Consider the following 20,958-nt stretch of genomic DNA (forward strand, 5'->3'; position numbering starts at 1 on the left):
ATCTAAGCATTGTGTGGCTTTTGGTCTTTTTCTCAATAGGTGAAGAGCATTATAACTGCATCTCTGCACTTCATAAATCTATGCGTGGCTCTGACGAAAATGCTTCCCTTTACTGGCTGGCCCGAATGCTTGAAGGGGGTGAGGATCCACTGTATGTGGCAAGAAGGTTGGTAAGGTTTGCAAGTGAGGATATAGGTGAGTAACTCAAGAGAACATGGATTTCTTTGGGCAGTTTCGCCCAGCTAGCCCCTGGACCCTTATAGCCACTCTAATAGTTTTATCTCCAACGCTGCACTCGCTCCCCCGTGCTGCCAACCAGCTTTTACATCGAAAGTGAAAGTAGCAGCCATTCTCCTTCTTACAATGTAGGGCAGGTGGGGAAACCTGCCTCCAGGGCAACAATAAAGGAGCAGGTGACAGTTTTTGAGATATTTGATCTAGAACCAGAGTTTGGCCAGAAGTCAATCAGCTCAGTTTTTGAGAATTGCAGTTCTAATATATCAGGAGAAGTTCAGAGTATAACAGGCAACGTTATACCCTTTGGAGCCATCTGTGTAATAGATATCATTATGAAAAAAGTATTTGGCTCATTGAAACTGGAAATGTGCATGCCTGTGCATCAGCTCATGAATGTACAAACTTACTGAATAGAGGTATGGCTCCCAAACTATGATATACTTGTCTAGCACAGGGTTTTAGATGATGAATATGGAGATATCCAATATCATAACCAGTTGACTAACTGATATTCTAATGGTTAACTTGAATGACAGAAATCTTTGCAGCCTGAGTCCCCGCATATTGCAGTTTTATTTCTTCCAGATATAGACAGGGAGAGTTGGGCTAAAATCCTGATTTCAAACAAGACCTTTATATAGTATTTAACATACTGTACATGAAATATTTTTCTGGTAATTTCGTTATTTTGGTAGCCTTTTTACAAGATGTCCATTTTACCATTGATCCCTAGTTGAGGGAAAGAGATCAAAATGAACAAAAATTATCTACTTCTTGTCCTCTTGTTCGCTTGGCTTGAAAAGAGTAAAACTGAGGTTTAGAAACCATTTGAAACCAGAGATTGGTGTGCAACTACTAACTATTGGTTGAAAGTCATTTTTTTCTCAGTAATTCTGGTGTCCCTCCTATGTACTAATAGCTTTCCATCCAGCTGCCTTTCTAGTTTAGCCCCAGAAGTGATTTATTCCTTGGGCTAAAAGTGAGCCGCAAAGGTGAGCAAGATATTACCTCTTTCCCTAATGGAATAAGAGACTGAGTCATTTATTCTATTTTTTTTTAATAATTTTTATTTCCATTTTCCAACATCATATTTATGTACAAACTATTATCCATCATTAATCGTTAATTTTTATTTATTACTGATTCAGGCCTGCCCGACTGCCACTTCCTTTCTACACAACCTCCCTCTCTACCCTCTACTACTTTCACATCCTTCATCTCCTTCACTTTACTACTTCCTCTCCTCCACTCCTCCCTTCTTCCACCCTATCTAATCTTCTTATTCCCCTCCTCTACTCTTTCTTACCTACTTTCTTCCCTCCTTCTACTCCTCTCTCCTTTTCTTTCTGAAATGGCAGTCGAGCATCCCCAATATCATTTTAAGTTTAATTTCATATCTTCAAAAATTACTGTACATTAATAATCAATCCATGTATCATTTTCCCCCCCTTTCCCCCCATCCTCCCCCTTCCCCCCCCCCAGACTTCCCAGAGCAAATACCGGGTATTATAACCAACAATCACAAGCTAAAGTATACAAAATATACATAATCTCCCACCTTTAAAAATTTAAAACTTTAGATCCCCTCACAATAAAAATAAAGAGATAGGAAAGAATAATAAAAAGAAAAAAAAAGAAGCAATACCAACTTCACATATTACTTCTTCTTACAGTCCATTTTTAAAATTAATCCATCTTCTCAAATTCAATTTTTTTTCCCACTTGTATATTCCTTCAAATTTCATAAGTCCATTTCTCAAATTACAGTCCATCTTCTCGAACTCAAATTTTCATCACTTATATATTTCTTCAATTGCCATAACATTTAATGTCCGTTCTTCTTACAGTCCATTTTAAAAATTAGTCCATCTTCTAAAATTCAATTTTTTTCACCCACTTATATATTCCTTCAAATTTCATAAGTCCATTTCTTAAATTCAAATTTTCATCACTTATATATTTCTTCAATTGTCATAACATTTAATGTCCAATCTTCCAATACTACTCCATCAATCAAATATCATTTCGAATAAAATCTCTCAAATACAATATTTCCAGCTTAACTTCATAACTTTTACTATCTATAAACGTGTCAATTAAAACAAATAATCATTTAAACTACATCCACAATATAACAGTAAACAGCTAAAATCATTACATCCACATTATCTAAATTCATAAATTTTACTTTCCATCCTTCACAATTAAATAATATCATCCCATAGATTTATACCATACAAATAGCAAATAACGAAAATCCTATAATTTATATCCTAAACAAATCAATTCCAAAAATTAACCATAATCATCATATTCACATCTTAAACATTCCTCCCCTCTCCCATTCTATTTTCCATCATTTCCAAACCAATTAACTTAGCATCTAACAAAGGATTCCCACTCTTTAAAACATTAATATAAAAATGTCTCGCTTTCATAACTGAATTAAGAAAATACTTTCTGCCTCTAAAATTCACTGACAAACCCATTGGAACTTCCCATCTAAAATATATCTGATGTTTCTTAAACTCATCCACTAAAAAAGCAAATTCTCTTCTCTTTCTTAACATTTTAGGAGGAATTTCCTTCATCATTTTTATATCTTGTCCCAATATTTGAAATTTATTTTTATAAAAGGCTTGCAAAATTTCATACCTAATCTTTTTAGTTGTAAAATAAATAACCACATCCCTCGGTACTCTATTTTGTCTTGCCCACCAAGAATTAACACGATAAATTCTTTCAATATTAATCTCAAAATCTTCTGGCTCCACACCCTTTATCTAAGCAAAGGCTTACGTAAAAATCTCTTTTAAATTTTCCTTCCTACTTTGCTTCAAACCCCTCACCCTTATAGCATATTCCATCAATCTATTTTGTAATATTACTCTTTCTTCATCTGCCCTATCTACCTTTGCCTGTATATCTTCCATCTTATTATCTAAGTTCCAATTGTTTTGATTCTTTTGAATTTCCTCTATTTTCCTTTGCAACTCTAAATTAGCTTTATTAATTTCTTCAAGATCATCTTCCATCTGAATACAAGAGCTTAATATTTGCGCAATTGCATCCTTTACCATTTTCATTTCCCTCTTCTGCTCTTCCACCACTTCCTTAAAATCCAACATCTCTTTCTCTATTTCATCAAATTTTTGATCTATTTCTAAAAAATGACTCTCCAAAAACTCCTGTAAAGAATTTCTTAATTCCTTTTTGATTTCTTCTTTTAATTTTTGAATCTGAACTGAAGAAATTTCAAAGTTTTTAATGACTTTTGGTACTATTTGCTTAAAAGCCATTTTTTAAAAATATAACCTAATAACAGACCAAAAAAAAAAATTCAAAAGAAAAATTCAAAAAACTTTTCTAAATCACTATAATCCCAAAGAAGAAGAAAAAATATAAATCATAAAATTCTCGTTTCTTCCATTTAGTCAGTATCTTCTTATATATCTTCTAATTCGACACTAGCTGTTAGTAAGCATTTCTTTAACTTTCGTTTCCAGTACACACATTCCACAAAACCACCATTTGCTTTCTTCTCTCCTATCTTCGCAACAAATATATCCTCAGGGGCTTGCAGTCTTCTTACAAACAAATGCTAGAACTCCAGTTTCTGCTCTGTCCACGTTACAATCCATCATAAATCAATTCCTGCCGTGGAAATTGGACGCTACGTTTTGTCTGCCATAAAAGGCAGATGCCCTCCCCCAGTCTGGAGCTTTTCAGGCTATGGAAGGAGAGCTCCCCGCAAGCCTCAGAAGCTTTTTCTGTGGCTTTATTTGGGTGTCTCAACTTCAGCCTGAATGCTCATCTCTCCCTTTTTGCCCGAGGGAAGAGAATTCCAAGCTGTCGAACCAGATTTACGATGTCCTGACAGCTCTACAGACTAGGGAGTTAGCAGCCTAATCAAGGCTGCTTCTCAACGAAGCGGAGCCATACTGGAAGTCCAAGAGTCATTTATTCTAAAGAGAAACCAATGTTCATATCTTCTTTCGTTGGTATTAATGATACAAAGGAGAATATTTATGAAAGCAAGTTTTAATATGTTGCCATTGGCAGTTTTACCAGATAAATATATTCTGTTGATTTATTCATCAAACTTCTAGACTGCCAACTTAATAAAACAACCACCCATGAAATAATAACTGCCCGTGCTGCCAACCAGCTTTTACTTCGAGAGTGAAAGTAACAGCCATTATCCTTCTTATAATATAGGGCAAGTGGGAAAACCTGCCTCCAGGGCAACAATGAAGGAGAAGGTGACAGTTTTTGAGATACTTGATCTAAAATTGGAGTTCTAGATAACAGGAGAAACAGACCCCCTTCCCCCAGTGTCCAGCCCAACCATCCAAATCCAAGCCTAGGAGAAAATCTAGGGTTTTAAAGATCAGTTTAAGGCAGATGCCATATGACTCTCTAAAGGACAGATGGAGCAACTGAAGGCCTACCTCTTGGGTCCTACTAGTTGACTTTGCTTAATCAATGAGGCCAGAAGGAAGCCAAGTCTTTCGAAGCGCACAGAACAAGCAGTCCCTCAAATAGAAAGTCCCTGTGCCAGGTAGGGGTTTACTTGAGACAACTTGACTTGATGCATCGTATTATTGATTAGAATATAAAATTTCATTATAGGATTGGCAGATCCCATGGCCTTACCTCAAGCTGTGGCTGCTTATCAAGGTTGCCACTTTATTGGAATGCCGGAGTGTGAGGTAATATAATTTATAAATAACCAATAACAGAACTTCTAAATGTTACTCTTTCTTCTACAGGTAGTCCTCAACTTGCAATCATTCATTTGGTGACTGTTCAAAGTTACAATGGCACTGAAAAAAGGGACTTATAACCAGTCCTCATATTTATGCCCATTGCAGCATTCCCACAGTCCCATGAACAAAATTCGGGTGCTTGGTATTTACGATGCTTACAATGTCCCAGGGTTATGTGATTGCTATTTGCAATCTTCCCAGCTGACTTCTAGCAAGCAAAGTCAATAGGGGAAGCGTAATGTGATTCATTTAACAACTCCAGTGATTTGCTTAACAACCATGGCAAAAATGTCATAAAATCAGGTACAACTGACTTCACATCTATCTTAATTAACAATGGAAATTCTGGTCCCAATTATGGTTATAAATCGAGGACTACCTGTACTGTGTATTGTGTACTGTGTACTGTATTGTGCTCCCTTCTTGTATGTTTTCCTAGGAATATATGCCAGCGAGTTCAATTTAGGCGATACAAAAGCTAACATTCCAAGAATGGAATGTTCCAGAAAACTCTGGAAATAGTCATTCTTCTCATTTATGGCAATCGTGTCATTCTGACGATGCTTTAGTAATTTCAAAAGTTAATTATTCTGAACCAGAAACAATCTGTAATATTTACAGACTGGACCAGGTACAGATTTTCACAATCTAGAATAGTATGACTAGTCCAGAAAAGAAACAGAATATTCCTAATAATGATGAAATGTTCCATTCCTGGAATGTTAATTTTTGCACATTCAGCATTTACTTTGTTCATACAATTATGTTTTGCAAACATAGGCCCTTTTTTCTTGCCATTCTGTCAATTCCGTATTTTTCAATAAAATGTAATCATACTCTCTGATGTCAAGTGTTTAATAAGCAGTCCTCGACTTACAACCTCAACTGAGCCCAAAATTTATGTTGTTAAGTGAGATAGTTGCTAAGTGAATTTTGCCCCCGTTTTACAACCTTTCTTGTCACGGTTGTTAAGTGAATTTGGTTCCCCATTGACTTTGCTTGTCAGGAGATTGCAAGAGGGGGTAACATGCCAAGCATCTGAATTTTGTTCACATGATCATGGAGATGCTGCAATGTGTGAAAAGCATTCAGAACAGTGGTGGGTTTCTACCGGTTTGCCCCTGTTCGAGCGAACCAGTAGCGGCGGCGGCAGGAGGTTCCGCCCACCCCCCCAGATGCCATCACACACGGTCTGTGCACATATACGCTCACAGTTCCGAACTGGTAGTGAATGTAAGTGAAAACCACAACTGACTCAGAAGTTTTTTTGTAGTGCTGTTGTAACTTCGAAAGATCACTAAACGAACTCTTGTAAGTCGAGGGCTACCTGCAGTACATTTCCCTTGCTTTGTTAATTGTCCCTTTCTTTTTGTTGCATAGGTCTTATTGGCACAGTGTGTAGTCTATTTTGCCAGAGCACCAAAGTCTATTGAAGTGTACAGCGCTTACAGTAATGTGAAATCATGCCTAAGAGACCACCAAGGACCACTTCCGCCTGTCCCTTTACATTTGCGGAATGCACCAACCAAGCTCATGAAAAATTTAGGCTACAGTAAAGGTTATAAATATAATCCAATGTACAAGAATCCTGTAGAACAAGAATATCTGCCTGAAGAGTTGAAAGGGATTGATTTTTTCACACAAAGCAAAATTTGATGGAACACTCTGTATTGTCACATACGATTCATAATAATCCTGTAACATTTTTTTTTTTAAAGTTCATTTCAGTTTTAAGAAAAAATTATTTTTCCAGGCTAGCCATATTTAACTGGTAGCCTCAAACTGGGATGACTACCTTTTTGTATTAAATAATATGTATGTTAATTCAATCATCTTTGATACAAATGAAATGATTTTGGGGATATTCTACTGTTCCAATTCGAGGCAAAAAGCTGCTCAGCATAGATATAGATAAACGCATTAATGTTGTCAGAGGTTTCTTAAAGAAATGACACCTTTTCTACACTAATTGTGTAGTCAGGAAAATATGTGGTCTATAAAAGGAACTGCTCCTTTTCCACTTGAAGTCCAAATAGTTGCACATTCCTAAACCATTTTATACTGCAAATAATGTTTTATTGTATGTTTTATGCAAAATGTAAGAGTTGTTTGATAACCTTGGATCAAATACGTATTATATAGATAAAGAACAACTAAAATCATTTGATTTAATCAAGGATATGAAGGGCATTATTCCAAAAATATAAAAAGTAAGACTTGCCCAGCTTAGCTAATATTAGGCTTTTTCAATGGGACTAATATAAGTATATATTTAATACAATCCATAGAACTTAGAAAGGCCTAATTTTGACTTGTATCCTTGATTGGAACTTGATTTATTCCAGTCTGTAAAGATATACTGCATTTGCACCTTAAGCTGAAAAAAAAACTCCTTATAATTGAAATGTAACTTGAGAAAATATTTTTGAAACTGTGAAAATAAAGTTAATTTAAAATCCATCACTGTCTCCATTTTATTAAAAGATTTCAGTTATAATATTGTAAGTACTCTGTTGTTTGGTGTGCAGTCTTATACTGTGTTCCTGAGATTTCGTTTTGCTAGTCCAGAGCTCCGTCCATAGATAGTTGTAAGAGGCTGGGAATGGGCTGGGAAGGGAAGGGAAAATAGTCATAAAGGCAAAATCATTGGCAGTTTATCTTAATAAATGACAGTTTAGGGGAAAGCATGAGGGGACTTTCTTAAATACTCCAAGCAAGAATGCCTCTAAATCATCCAGGCAAAATAAACTGAATTGTAGAAGTAACAACCCCTTCAAAATGTCATTAGAATTTCTTTATTTCACACCTGCCTTCAATAAAATGAATGCCTGAACGATGAACAACAATATGTAGTTCAGATTTACTGAGGAGAGAGAATGTGGACAAAAAATATCAAAAAATTATTAGATTGAGGTCACTAGTGATTTGTATATGACCTCAATCATATTCTTACCATTTATTGAATGATAAGAAAAGTTGTACCATAATTCCTCATAAGGTACTTACTAGATAAGTTCTAAATTGTTTTGTATTTTTAAGAACAAAAAATCAGTTTCTGGATTCTATATTATCAATGATTTTCAAGAACAAAGGAGTCTGGATCAAAGACACTTATGCTGAATGAAAGCCAACTTTATTCCAGTTACTCATTTTACAAATACAATGCACAGTAGCTGCCCCTTGCCTGGTGGCTTCCAAACAGCTCAAACCACAATCCCCAGAATTCCTAGCTAGCTGGAAATTAAAGGAACTGCAGTCAAACACAGCTGAATGTCCTAAATTAGAGATGGCTACCCTTTAGAGCAGGGGTGTCCAAACTTGGTCCCTTTAAGACTTGTGGACTTCAACTCCCAGAGTCCCTCAGCCAGCAAAGCTGGCTGAGGAACTCTGGGAGTTGAAGTCCACAAGTCTTAAAGGGACCAAGTTTGGACACCCCTGCTTTAGAGCAAAGTGTCACATAAAATCTGTTAACAGAAAATCAAGAAAATCATGGAAAACATCTGGGGTAGGGGTGTCAAACTTGCAGCCTGTGGGTCTCAGATGCATCATGCACTGGCCATCCCCACCCCCAGTCTAGCGAAGTTGGGGGGGGGAGTGATACGTAATGTGACAACGTGGGTTTGACACCCCAGATCTGGAGGAACCCAACTTGTTCAATTCCCCCAAGCAGGCAGAGAAATTTTATAGTGTAGTAGTGTAGAATATTTTATAGGAGGCTGGAAGTTTTCTGATTTACGATACTGTTTATGGAGAAGCAAATCTACCAAGGAAAAGTATCGCGTTTGTTGGATTATGACGGATAAAAAATAGGAAAGGATGGTCAGCATTAAAATTTTCCTCCATGAGCAGACAAAAAGCCACAGGTATAGCAGTAGCAGCTGCTGCTTCAGTGCCCACTTCATTTACTTCCAGAAAGGACTTGTGGACAATTTTAGACACATGGAGATCCTGAGCTCCTGACATTCCAGACAAATCAGCCTTTCCACTGTCAAACACATCTACTAGCCCCAGTGCTGCAAAGTAAGATTTAAGGTCATAGTTTTCTTCCAGCTGAAATTTAGGTAGATGTACATAGACGTCCACGTCGGAATTCATATTTTCGGGCTGGGTCCATTCTTGCAGTTTTTCCAAAGTAAGCTGCTTCTCCAGCTAAAAAGGCAAAGAAACAGAAGTAATCATTTGCATCACTGTGCCATAATATTTGCATTTAAGCATAGAGAAACTCCTTGCATGGTCTTTCTCTATGGGAGACAATAAAAATATGGCAGTGAACTGAGTGCAAATGGTTTCTGCCACTTGCTAAACTATTTGCAGCTTTAACAGATGTTCAGATGGGAAAAAATTAATGCAGAGTTTATAGCATAAACATTAGTAGTAGTAAAAATAATTTTTAAAAAAGTATTTTCAGGCAAAACCATGGTTGTCCTGTCCAAACATAACATAAAAAGCATTTATTTTACAGAAACCTTACTGTTTACTATTTAATATACTATTTAAATCTAATCCCATCAGATCTAATCTGTTTTCAACTCTTTCATCTGAGATGATTCATAGTGTCTGGTACAAAAAGGCAGAGAACTCTTGAAGATTGTTGGATAGCCATTTGTCTGAAATGGTGTAGGGTTTCCTGCCTACAGGGGGTTGGACTAGAAGACCTCCAAGATCCCTTCCAACTCTGTTATTATGTATTATGTATTTTCTGGAGATGCCCAGGATAAGGCAGCCTCTCTTCAGAACCTCACTGTGGAGCCACTCAATGCATCACATAAACCACAACTTTGTCTATGCGTATGGGTGATCCTACCAAGTATTCATGTCGTATTTAGAATAATTTTGTTTAGGACAATAATTTTATAGCAGGGCTTCCGGGTGGCTCCACCTCTTCGCTGAGCCCTAATTAAAGGGGCTCCGCACTGAACATCGTAAAAGCCAGGAAAAGCCGGCTTTAATCTTTTTCCCTGGATGAAAGGGGGAAGATAAGAGCGCAGGAAATGTTGGTAGACCTCCCCAGAGGCTTTGTTTTAATTAAGCAGAGCCTCGAAGGGTCGACGGGTCCCATAAATATTCCTGCCATCTCCGACTTCAGCAAAAGCAGGAAAAGAAGAAGGTGTCCATCTCTGCTAATTGTCTTATCTTTATGGATCTCTTTAAGCAGACGGAATGAGTGCAAGCGGACGATTATTGGATTGCAAGTATTTTTGATTTCCGGACTTCTACCTTTTAAAAAGGAGAATTTTTCCTTTGTTTTAATTGACTTAAAGATGGCGCCTGAGCAGGAGTGAAAATGGCAACTAAGAAGATAAGAAATGTTATGTGGATTTTAATGAAGTGAACTGAGCTCTCCTATACTTAAAGGGAAAAGAGAAGTTTCTAGACTTATATTTTGTGAATTTTAAAACTGAAATGGCTACTAAACCACCTAAGACTGGGGGCAGAAGGGTTCTGAACCAGCTTTAGAAGATCTGATTAAAGAGCAAGGAAAGTGTCTGAAGAAAGGTTTAAGGAGATTATGGATAATAATGAGAAAATAAGAGAAGAAATAAAAGAGAATAATAAAAAATAAGAGAAGATATCTGATGGCTTTTCAAGGTTTGGCAAAAGACTGGAGGTGGTGGAGGAGGAGGTGCAAGAAATTGTTCAGTCAAATCAACAAATAGAAAATAGAATGGGGGAATGCAAATCAAATTGGATAAAATGAAGATCAAGTGGTGGTGATGCAGTATAGAATGATGGAAGGAGCTCTGAGAATTAGTTTGAATGAGGAAAAGGGAAGATTTAAAAAATTTATCAGAAGCTCTGGCTGAATTTATTGAACTTGATCCACAAGAGGTTGCTTATCAAATTGACAAAATTTATAGAGTTAATTCTTGGATTGCTAGGCAAAAGAAACTTCCTAGAGACATTGTGGTTTATTTTTGAAAAGAACAGTGAGGAATCAAATTTTGCAAGTTGCTTTTCAGAAAAACTTGAAAATAGGGAACAGGAGTTGAAGGTTTTGAAAGAGATCCTCCCAAGATGTTAAGGGATAGAAAAGACTTTACATTTTTACACAAGAACTTAAGAAATACCAGATTCAATTTAGATGGGAGGTTCCAGTTGGCTTGACAGTGTATTATCAGGAAGAGATATCGATTGACACAGTGCTTAAGGCCAAAGATTTTCTTTCTACAGTGCTGAAATTTGAAATAGAAATAATAGAAAAAGAATTCAAGAGACTCAAATGGGTGTGGAAGCTGAGGTGATTCCAGTGATGTTACCATCAGAGGAACAACCACAAGAACAAAGACTGACGAGGGGAGCCCTTAAGCGTAAAGAAAAGGAGCAACAAACTCAAAGTAAAGTTCAGGACTGCTACAGAAGCGGTGGAGGAGCACGGCAAGATACGGGAGGACGATCTTCAGTTGATTGCCCAAAGGCTTCAGCAGCCCAGTAATGGCAAATAAAATCTTGACTTGGAATGTCAATGGTTTGAACTCAGCTCAGAAGAGAAGAAAAATATTTCATTATTTGTAACAATTTAAAAATGATGTTATTTGCTTACAAGAAAGCATATTAAATTATCAGATCAAAAGTACCTAATAAACTCAAAGTTAGGTAAACATTTTGTTGCTTCAGCTTTGGAGAAAAACATGGCATAGTGGTTTATTTGAGAAAAGATATACCAGCCAAGTTAATAGAGGCAGATATTCATGGAAGATATATTGCTATTGAACTTACAATAGAAACAAAAAGGACTCTCTTGCTTGGTATATATGCACCCAACCAGCAACAAGAAAAATTTTATAGAATGTTATATGATAAGTTGATCTATGGGATTATAAATCGTGTATTATATTGGGAGATTGGAATGGAGTAATAGATACACGAAAGGACAAGAGAATTCTTCCAAGAAGATACCTGCACATGCAAAGCTGCCTAAATCCTTTTTGATATGATAGAAGATTTTGAGTTAAGAGATGTATGGAGACTGCGGAATTTGGAGGAAAGAGACTATACTTTTTCTGATAGGCATCAATCCTTCTCACGTATTGATTTTATTTTAATTTCTAATGATTTGCTTTTTAGGGTGAAGAAAACTAAGATATTTCCAAGATGTTTGTCTGATCATAGTCCTGTTTGGATGGAATTGCAATATGGAAAAGAGGGTAGAAGAACTTGGAGATTAAATGAAAATTTGTTTAGATATCAGGATAATGTAAATCAATGTAAAAAGCAGATGAAAGAATTTTTTGATTATAATTTGAATAATGAAACATCGATAGAAATGGTTTGGGACTGCAGTAAAGCTTTTATGAGAGGTGTATTAATATATCTTAATAATAGACAGAGAAATAAGCAACAAAGACAGCGTAGGTATTTAGAAGAGGAAATTTATAAGAAACAACAATTATTAATACATAACCCACATGATCAAAAACTTAAAGATGCAATAAAGTTACTACAGAATCAATTTAATATGATAATGGCTGATCAGGTGGCAACAAATATACAATATGCCAAACATAATACTTTTGCAAATAGACCTGGTAGGTGGTTAGCATACACTTTAAGGAAAAGACAAAACAACGTACTATAGAAAAATAGAATACAAAGGTAAAGAGAGATATCAACAGGATAAAATTAAAAAGCTTTTTAGAATATTATACAAATTTATATCTTAAAGATAATATATTGAATAGGATATTGATAATTATTTGAAGGAATATAAGGTTAAAAATTTAACTTTAGAACAAACGGATGAAGAATCGGCCTATAACCTCGGAAGAAATTATTTTGGTAATTAAACAATTAAAATGGGGAAAACTCCTGGTACGGATGGGCTTACAGTTAGTTATTATAGGAATTTACAGGATGAGATGTTAGGTCCACTTAAGGAATTATTTAATCAGATACAACTAGGAGAATTCCCCTCATGGAGAACCTCTTTATTTCATTGATAAAAAGAGGAACAGGATTGTTCTAAACCTGGGAATTATAGGCCAATCTCACTTTTAAATAATGATTATAAGATTTTTGTTAAAATAATAGCTAATAGATTAATGTTGATTCTGCAGCGAAGAATTCATAATGATCAATCTGGATTTATAAAAGGGAGACAGATGAGGAATAATGTTAGGCAGATTGTTAATTTACTGGAGTACTTAGAAAAGAAAAATTTTATTCCAGCAGCATTTATTTTTCTCGATGCAGAGAAAGCTTTTGATCGATTGCATTGGGATTTTTTATTTAAATTAATAGAAAAGATGCAATTTGGAGATGGTTTTTTAAGAATAATTAGGGCAATTTATGGAGAGCAAACAGCACAGATTATAATCAATGGTAGTTTAACAGAACCTTTTAAGATTGCGAAAGGAACAAGACAGGGATGTCCTTTATCACCATTATTGTTTATTTTAACTCTAGAACCATTATTGGATAAAATAGAACAGAAGCAGGAAATGATTACATATAAAGATCTTTTGTATACTGAAAGAGGTAATTTGCAGTTAAAATCTCTGCAAGTATTAAGAGAGGAAGGGAAAAATTATACTTGGTTTCAATATGAGCAATGCTAGATGGAAGGAGATCAGAAAATTGGTATAGAGCAGAACGAGGAAATTTGGTAAAGCAAATTAGAAACCAGTCCCAGGAGCACATAAAGAGATTGTATAATGTGTTACTTGAAATAGATTCTGAAAGGGACTTGGTAAAGGACTGTATGATAAAGTGGGCACAAAATTTTCAGGAGCCAATATTATTGGAAACGTGGGAAAGAATTTGGGTTAGAAATGTTAAATTCACGCAGGCACAGAATCTGAGGGAAAATTTTTATAAAATGTTTTATAGATGGCATCTAGATCCTAAAAAATTATCGTATGTATCCAGAAATGCAAGCAAAATGTTGGAGATGTAATTGTGATGACGCTACATATTTTCACATTTGGTGGACTTGTAAGGACATAAAGGCCTTTTGGATAAAAATTTGGTGGATTTTACAAAATGTTCTGAAAAGAAGATAAAGTTCCTGCCAATTTTTCTTGTTGGGAATTACTACGGATTGTACAGTAATTGAGACTAAATTGATTTTAAATCTAATAACTGCAGCAAGATTACTAATAGGACAATATTGGAAGAAAAAAGAAGTACCAACAATACAAGAATGGATATTGAAAGTTGCCAATTTGGCTGAGATGATAAGATATCAGCCTTTTGAAAGACAATACGCAAGAAAGATACTTAAAGGAATGGAAAATGGATTGACTATATTCAACGAGATATCAGACTAAGAGTTATCAGACTGTTTTGAATGATTATGATGTATTATTTTGATTGCTTTGGGGAAGTTAGGAATTGATGATTGTAGGGTATAATTAAGTTGGGACGAAAATTTTTAGCATATGTTTGTTTTACTTTAACTATACCTTGTGCTTGTTCCGGGAAGTCGGGGGAGGGGTTGAAGGAGGGGAGGAGGGGAAAGGGGAAAAAAATTTTTGTAAAACTTTTTGAATAAAAAAAAAATAATAATAATTTTATAGCAATAGCAGGAAACAATAGAATCACCTGTTCCAGGCCTGTGGAATTATCCTCAATGCTGTCAGGCAAAAGGATGATCATACTAAGATGCTTTCCCTTGTAGGGCAGTTCCAGCACACGACACTTGCAGTCAGCGATATAATGAAAAGGAAGTTTCTCTTTCATAAACATCATCTTCACAGTCTTCTTTTCTGTCTGCATTATTTTAGGATTATTACAGTGAGGAATATATCAAACAACAAACAAATAAAGTTTCTGTATGTATATGCTGAAGTTGATAGAACTAGTTCTGGGAAATGGATCTTTGCAAAACTCTATTAATATATAGCTGTTCTTTGGAATCATACAACTCTATTAAGTTAAATGAAATTCATTTTCAGGTAAGGATAAACAACGTCTAAACCAATTTAAAAATTAAACTAAGGGGAAAAAAACTACTTGTAGTATAAAAAAATAAAAACTGCTTTATTGTTTTCCTTCATGTATTAGAGCAAATAGACAAATGACCCACTAATTTCAGTAAACTATTTCAGAATGAAATTAGATTTAACTTACGGGAAAGTTAAGATTTGTAATTAGTGATTAGGCTCAAAGGAACTGATACAAAGTTTCAAAAACATGACTACAAATAAGTTAGGATCATATGTTCAGCACTAGCATAAAAGCTTGATGATGCTTCATGAGAGTGGCTATTGCTACCCCTGCCTAAACAATAAGCTATTGTTACAGAAGAGACAAAAAATCATTTACCTTATTTAGTCTAAAAGGCTTGTCTTCAGTATCTTCTTCTTTAAATGCCTTTGCCCAGTTGCCTTTAAAGTAGACAGCATTCACCAAAACCAATTTAGTCATTTCACTGATGGATCCTTCAGATAACAACTCAGGGATTTTACCTTGATGGAGAAATTTCACTGTTAATTAGCTGTGCAAAGAACTGAGAAATAATATTATCAGATCAATGAGACTAATCTAAATGCACTTGTAAAATGTATATTTCCCCTCTGCCACATCTCCAGAATCAATCAATCAATCAATCAATCGGAATAGAGCTGGAAGGAACCTGGAGGTCTTCTAGTCCAACCCACTGCTCAAGAAGGAGAACCTATACCATTTCAGACAAGTGATTGTCCAGTCTCTTCTTAAAAACCTCATCCAGTGATGAAGCAAATAAAAGTAAGAGTTTGACTATCATGTAGACCCAAGAAAAGATAAAACTATAGTTTGTTTGTTTTTAAATCTCACCTTCAGTCTGCTGTTCAACCCATTGGTTAATTTCCTTTTTTGCCTTGCCTGGAGCATTTGAGAAATCCACTGTAGATAACTCAGCTCCATACAAATTCTGGGTACTATTCAAGAAATCCTATGAAAATGAGACATATAATATTTATAAATTATAAAATTACAAAATTAATATAATTATTAGGGATAGCAAGCAAGGAAGCATTTACATTTAATAAATAACAATTATCGGACGACTTCCGGTATCCAGCGGCAACGGACGTCTGGAAGGTTTCTCCTGCCTCCAGCGCCCGAATCCGGCCGCCGCCGAGGCCCTCAGGGGCCAGGTGTTCCGAAAAGGACACCTGCCGTACGGACGGCTCGCCAGGGGTCTCCCAGCCGATATACAGGACTGTGGGGACCGATGCTGGCGCGTCCTAGGCTTGGCGGGGTTTGGAGGCCACAGGCATGACCATTATTTTGGTCGTCGCCTGGGCGCTGTGCCCGTGACACCGGGCATTGGATTTATAACTGCAGCAGCCTGGTGGTGAACAGGGCACGGAGAAGAATTGAGGAGGAGAAGGAAGGAATATCGGTGGCGTGGTGGAGTGCTCCAGTGCGGGGGTTTTCTCCCCTGCGGTTGGAAGGAATGAGTTATTCTGGAGAGGAGAACTTAAAATAAGAAGATTACCGGTTTTGTGGAGCTCTGGAGAAGAGGTGATGGAGAAATTTAGGAGGGAAGGTTTGAGGCCCCCTCCTTCTGGGGAACAGTGGTGGCGTCCAGCTTCCGCCTTCACTATGAGAATTTTGATGACATCACTTCCTTGACTTCCTGGTTGACTAACTGTACTCTGGACTCGTTGCTCCTGTGAGTGCCCCTGGTGGATCCGGAGGAAATTACAAGGATACTGTGCTTGCCTGAGGATTTTGAATACTTTTTTTCAAATGGCAAAGGTCAGAGACCAACTGCTGGAGAGATGGAGAATTTTGGAAAAGTTATCTAATATGGACAAGAAATTGGATGATTTGCAAAGAATAGCGGAAATAAGAGCAATTGTGACTATCCAAAAGGATTTAAAGGATACTCAACAAGTCTCAGCAGAAAACAAGCAGAAAGTGGAAGGTCTGGAGGGTGAGATGCGGGCAGTGCAGAAAAGAGAGGAGCGACAGGCAATGCTGTGCTTGGACTACAGATGGATAAAATGTCTTATTTCCTTAGGTTTCAAAATTTGGAAGAAGTGGACCAAGAAGACTTGAGAGATGTTGTGACTAAATTGTTGGGAGAATTTCTTGGGAGAGGTGTTGATTTTCATGAATTGGGATGTGGATCGAGTTTATAGAGTTAATTAGCAATGCACGCACGCATGCAGTTCCCAGAGGTTCATGTCAAATTTGTGAGAAGAGGCGAGATGAAATTCTTAGAAAACATAGGAGTGGGGCACTGATTTACAGGGGCAGGAGATAGCCATTCTGAGGCAGATTCCCAGACAGGTGCGTGAAAAAGAAAGAAATATTATTTTTGTCAAGCAAATTGTACCAGAAGGAGTGGGCTTCAGATGGCTGATGCCAGAGGATTGATGATTTTCCGGGAGGGCATTACGAAAAAATCAGTACAATTGTGGAGGCTACGGCCTATGTGGAGGAACACAAAGCCTTCCTGGAATCAGATGACCCAGGAATTGAAGAAGGAGGTTATAGATCATGGGGCTGAAGCGGCTGCAGCTGTTGCGCCCTGGAGTTGGGTCAGGCTGAACCCAGAGTTCTGAGATCCAAAACTAGGAAGTGATAAAGATATTTGGGATTGTGTTGGTTTTCCTTATTCTCTTTTGTACGATATTCTGATTATTCTTGACTCTTCTTTATTACGTATTTAAAATTTGCAAACTTAGCTACTTCGTGTCACCTGCTTGCCTTATGGCTGTTGTATGTGTTAAAAAATTTGAGTAAAATTCTTATTTTAGATAAGAAAAATGAAAATTTACCATACCTGATATGTATTTGTATAAACCTTTTTTGACTAATAAAAACTTTTTGAATAAAAAAAAAAAAAATAAATAACAATTATCTCCAATCAATTAGAGATCCAATTACTCTCCTTGTTCCTGCTCGGCACCCTTTGCCTTCATCATTTAAACACACTTAATTGCATTTAAGCAAGCACTCATAATAGCATAATGAAGACATGTCTCTTTCTAAAAGGCTGACATAGTCTGTGTTGAAATTTTCCAATTCACTGTTATGATAAGTAAATACATGTTAAGATTGTAAAACACAACCAGCCCGAAGAGAAAAAGTGGAGTATTTTGAGTGACATCTTAAATCTAGAATACTCTCCATTAGGTGTAAGAAAATGAATGACTGGATGTAATTGGATCTCACTGTATCATCTCTGGGCTGGACTGACCATAGCAGACCTAATTAAGAGAGATTAAATATTCACTTAAAGCAAAGGATAACTGTATTGATGAATATCACAGTCTAATAAAATTTGAAATTGACATATAAAGCCATTCTGATGGTCCATAAATTATTGATGTTTATTTATTTAGCAATCTACTTACAGACAAAAAGTTGAAAGTTTTTTCTCCATACAACCTATTAGCAAGTTTCAATATATAAGGTGCATTGCTCCGATTAATTTTATCATTGAGCGTGTGAAATACTGAATGAAGGTCTTCAACACCATCAAAATGAAGTGTCTGCATGGAAAAGATAATTCCTAACTTAGTACCAATAACAACAGTGAAATTAGGGTTAGTGCACAAATAATTTTGTCTAAGAACAATGGAGACATTTCAGAAATCTACACACTCACAGGTAGAAAGCATATATAAACAAACAATATGATGGACCATTCTTTGCAAACATAGGATTCATCTAAAAGAGTATTAAATATACTCTTATATTTATTATTAAATACTCTTAAATATTGTATTAAAAATACAATACCTAAGATTAATACGATGGGTTATTACATATTACATAACAAGAAAAAATGGGGATTAATCAAAGCCTGAATGTGTTTAATATATATTCTGACTTGGGGAAATAATAAAACAGGTTGTTTTATTCAAAAATACCTTAGGGTATCAGTTACAGAATCTATGTAGACTATGGCACAAAACTAATTGGAATGGATAAAGAAAAAGTTGAATGTTAGTCAGATTTTCATGACAAATGATTTTTTGATAAAGCATAGCAAGAGAGTAGAGAACGTTTTCTTTAACTACAATGGAGAGCATCAGAATGCTTATTTTCAATTAGAATAGAATAGAATAGAATTTTTTTATTGGCCAAGTGTGATTGGACACACAAGGAATTTGACTTGGTGCATATTCTCTCGGTGTACATAAAAGATCATGAAGAATTCTAATATACAATACTTAATGATAGTCATAGGGTACAATAAGCAATCAGGAACCATTCAATATCAGTATAAATCATAAGGATACAAGCAACAAAGTTATAGTCATACAGTCATAAGTGGAAGGAGATGGGTGATGGGAATGATGAGAAGATTAATAGTAGTGCAGATTTAGTTTGACAGTGTTGAGGGAATTATTTGTTTAGCAGAGTGATGGCATTTGGGGAAAAAACTGTTCTTGTGTCTAGTTTTTCTGAAGTGCAGTGCTCTATAGCCTCATTTTGAGGATAGGAATTGAAACAGTTTATATTCTGATGTGAGGAGTCTATAAATATTTTCACAGCCCTCTTTTTGACTGGTACAGCATACAGATCCTCAATGAAAGGCAGGTTGGTAGCCATTGATTTTTCTGCAGTTCTAATTATCCTCTGAAGTCTGTGTCTGTCTTGTTGGGTTGCAGAACCAAACAAATTTTGTTCTTGCTTCCTTATTCCATACAGGTTGGACAACTATATGTGGAAAATTTAAACCAAGGATTTTCAAACTTTCTCACAAACTCTAGCCTGTCAGTTAAGAACCTCTGATCAATACATCAACTTTAGTGATAGAAAACTCTTGTGTTCTCTCTCTATCTCCCTTATTCTCTTGAAAATTGTTTGTTCAGCAGTAAAAACCTTGAAGTAATCATTAACATGATTCATCGTGTTAAATCCAAGCATAACTTCCCTGTACTAGAGACGGTATTTCCAATATACAACACTTAAAATACAACTCTCCTTACAAAAGAACCACAATTCCTCGTGTTAGCAGCCATACTAACGTATCAGAAAAATCTCTGCTGACCTTCAAGAGTTGCGAGGCTGTGTTACCCCGGGCCCCTAGGACGACCATGGCCAGGGCGGACGATAAACTGAGCGGAGAAAAGAAAACGTTGCCGGTTGGGTGGGCTTCCTTCAACTTTTGGAAAAGATCCAGCGCAAACTGCGAGTTTGCATCAGCCAGTTTATCCATAGCGACGAACGGAAAAGCTTGAAAACAAGCAAAAAGAAAGGAAGTAAGAAAATTACTTCTGAGGCACCTTTAAAATTATAGCACCAGTGCCGAGCAACAACGACGGGAGAACAAGCGCAAGCTTTAAAATGCCTTAAATCCCACCCTTCCCTGCCGAGAGAAGACCAGCGGCGATGCTGAGGGTGGGTTGGATGCGCAGAGAGCCACTCCCGCGCAGATCTCCGGTCTTGAAGTTGAGAGGAAAGGAGCGCCGCCAGGGCAATTTCTGGAGCTGACGAGGCGGTAGCACCCTCGGACTCTGACCTTCACCGGCTGGCAGGGGAAGAGATCTGAACCAGGCAGGTGTGGAGAGTTGGAAGGCGTGAGAAGAGCGTCAGCAGGAGGAAAGGTTGGGCTGCCCTCGATTTGCTACATCCGAAGACAGGGCCTCCAATACACGCACTTAGCCCACCCGCCCCAGCTGCAGAAGCTTGCCGGCATTATTTCTTTGTATTTTATTTTTTGCATCAATTTTCTTCTTATATCCTTCTTATATCCTAATAATAATAATAATAATAATAATAATAATAATAATAATAATAATAATAATAATAATAATAATAATAATAATAATAATATCCTTATTTCCTACAGGTTGGCCAACTATACATGGAAAAGGTAAACCAAAGGTTTTCAAACTTTGCCATAGAGTATAACTGTAAGTTTAAACTGTAAGTTTAAATAAAATCCCCAGAACCTCTGATGGATAGGCCAATTTTAGTTATAGTACATCGTCTGTCTGTCTGTCTGTCTGTCTGTCTGTCTGTCTGTCTGTCTGTCTGTCTGTCTGTCTGTCTGTCTATCTAT

General features: G+C 36.5%; 2 protein-coding genes across 6 annotated transcripts in view; one reads left to right on the plus strand and one right to left on the minus strand.

Annotated features, from left to right (window-relative positions):
- WRNIP1 (WRN helicase interacting protein 1) overlaps positions 1–7,466 on the plus strand; it is a 45,411-nt gene extending 37,945 nt beyond the window's left edge. The window contains exons 5-7 of the mRNA XM_058175222.1: positions 40–195; positions 4,870–4,949; positions 6,387–7,466. Coding sequence (XP_058031205.1) covers positions 40–195; positions 4,870–4,949; positions 6,387–6,662 — 512 coding nt within the window. The 3' untranslated portion in view covers positions 6,663–7,466. The remainder of the gene's footprint in view (positions 1–39; positions 196–4,869; positions 4,950–6,386) is intronic.
- Positions 7,467–8,451: 985 nt separating this feature from the next.
- Positions 8,452–20,958, minus strand: part of LOC131194381 (leukocyte elastase inhibitor-like) — a 54,056-nt gene continuing 41,549 nt past the window's right edge. For 3 of the 5 annotated variants that reach the window (XM_058175287.1, XM_058175291.1, XM_058175288.1), the window contains exons 2-7: positions 19,945–20,129; positions 18,299–18,436; positions 15,762–15,879; positions 15,270–15,412; positions 14,547–14,714; positions 8,452–9,155 (exon numbers count right to left, since the gene is read on the minus strand). In XM_058175287.1, the coding sequence (XP_058031270.1) occupies positions 8,751–9,155; positions 14,547–14,714; positions 15,270–15,412; positions 15,762–15,879; positions 18,299–18,436; positions 19,945–20,112 (1,140 nt within the window). In that variant the 5' untranslated portion in view covers positions 20,113–20,129 and the 3' untranslated portion in view covers positions 8,452–8,750. Of the gene's footprint in view, positions 9,156–14,546; positions 14,715–15,269; positions 15,413–15,761; positions 15,880–18,298; positions 18,437–19,944; positions 20,130–20,244; positions 20,632–20,958 lie in introns of those variants that run through there. The other 2 variants (XM_058175286.1, XM_058175290.1) reach the window with 2 other exon arrangements.

The sequence above is a fragment of the Ahaetulla prasina genome, chromosome 3 (assembly GCF_028640845.1).
Source record: "Ahaetulla prasina isolate Xishuangbanna chromosome 3, ASM2864084v1, whole genome shotgun sequence".
NCBI lineage: Eukaryota > Metazoa > Chordata > Lepidosauria > Squamata > Colubridae > Ahaetulla > Ahaetulla prasina.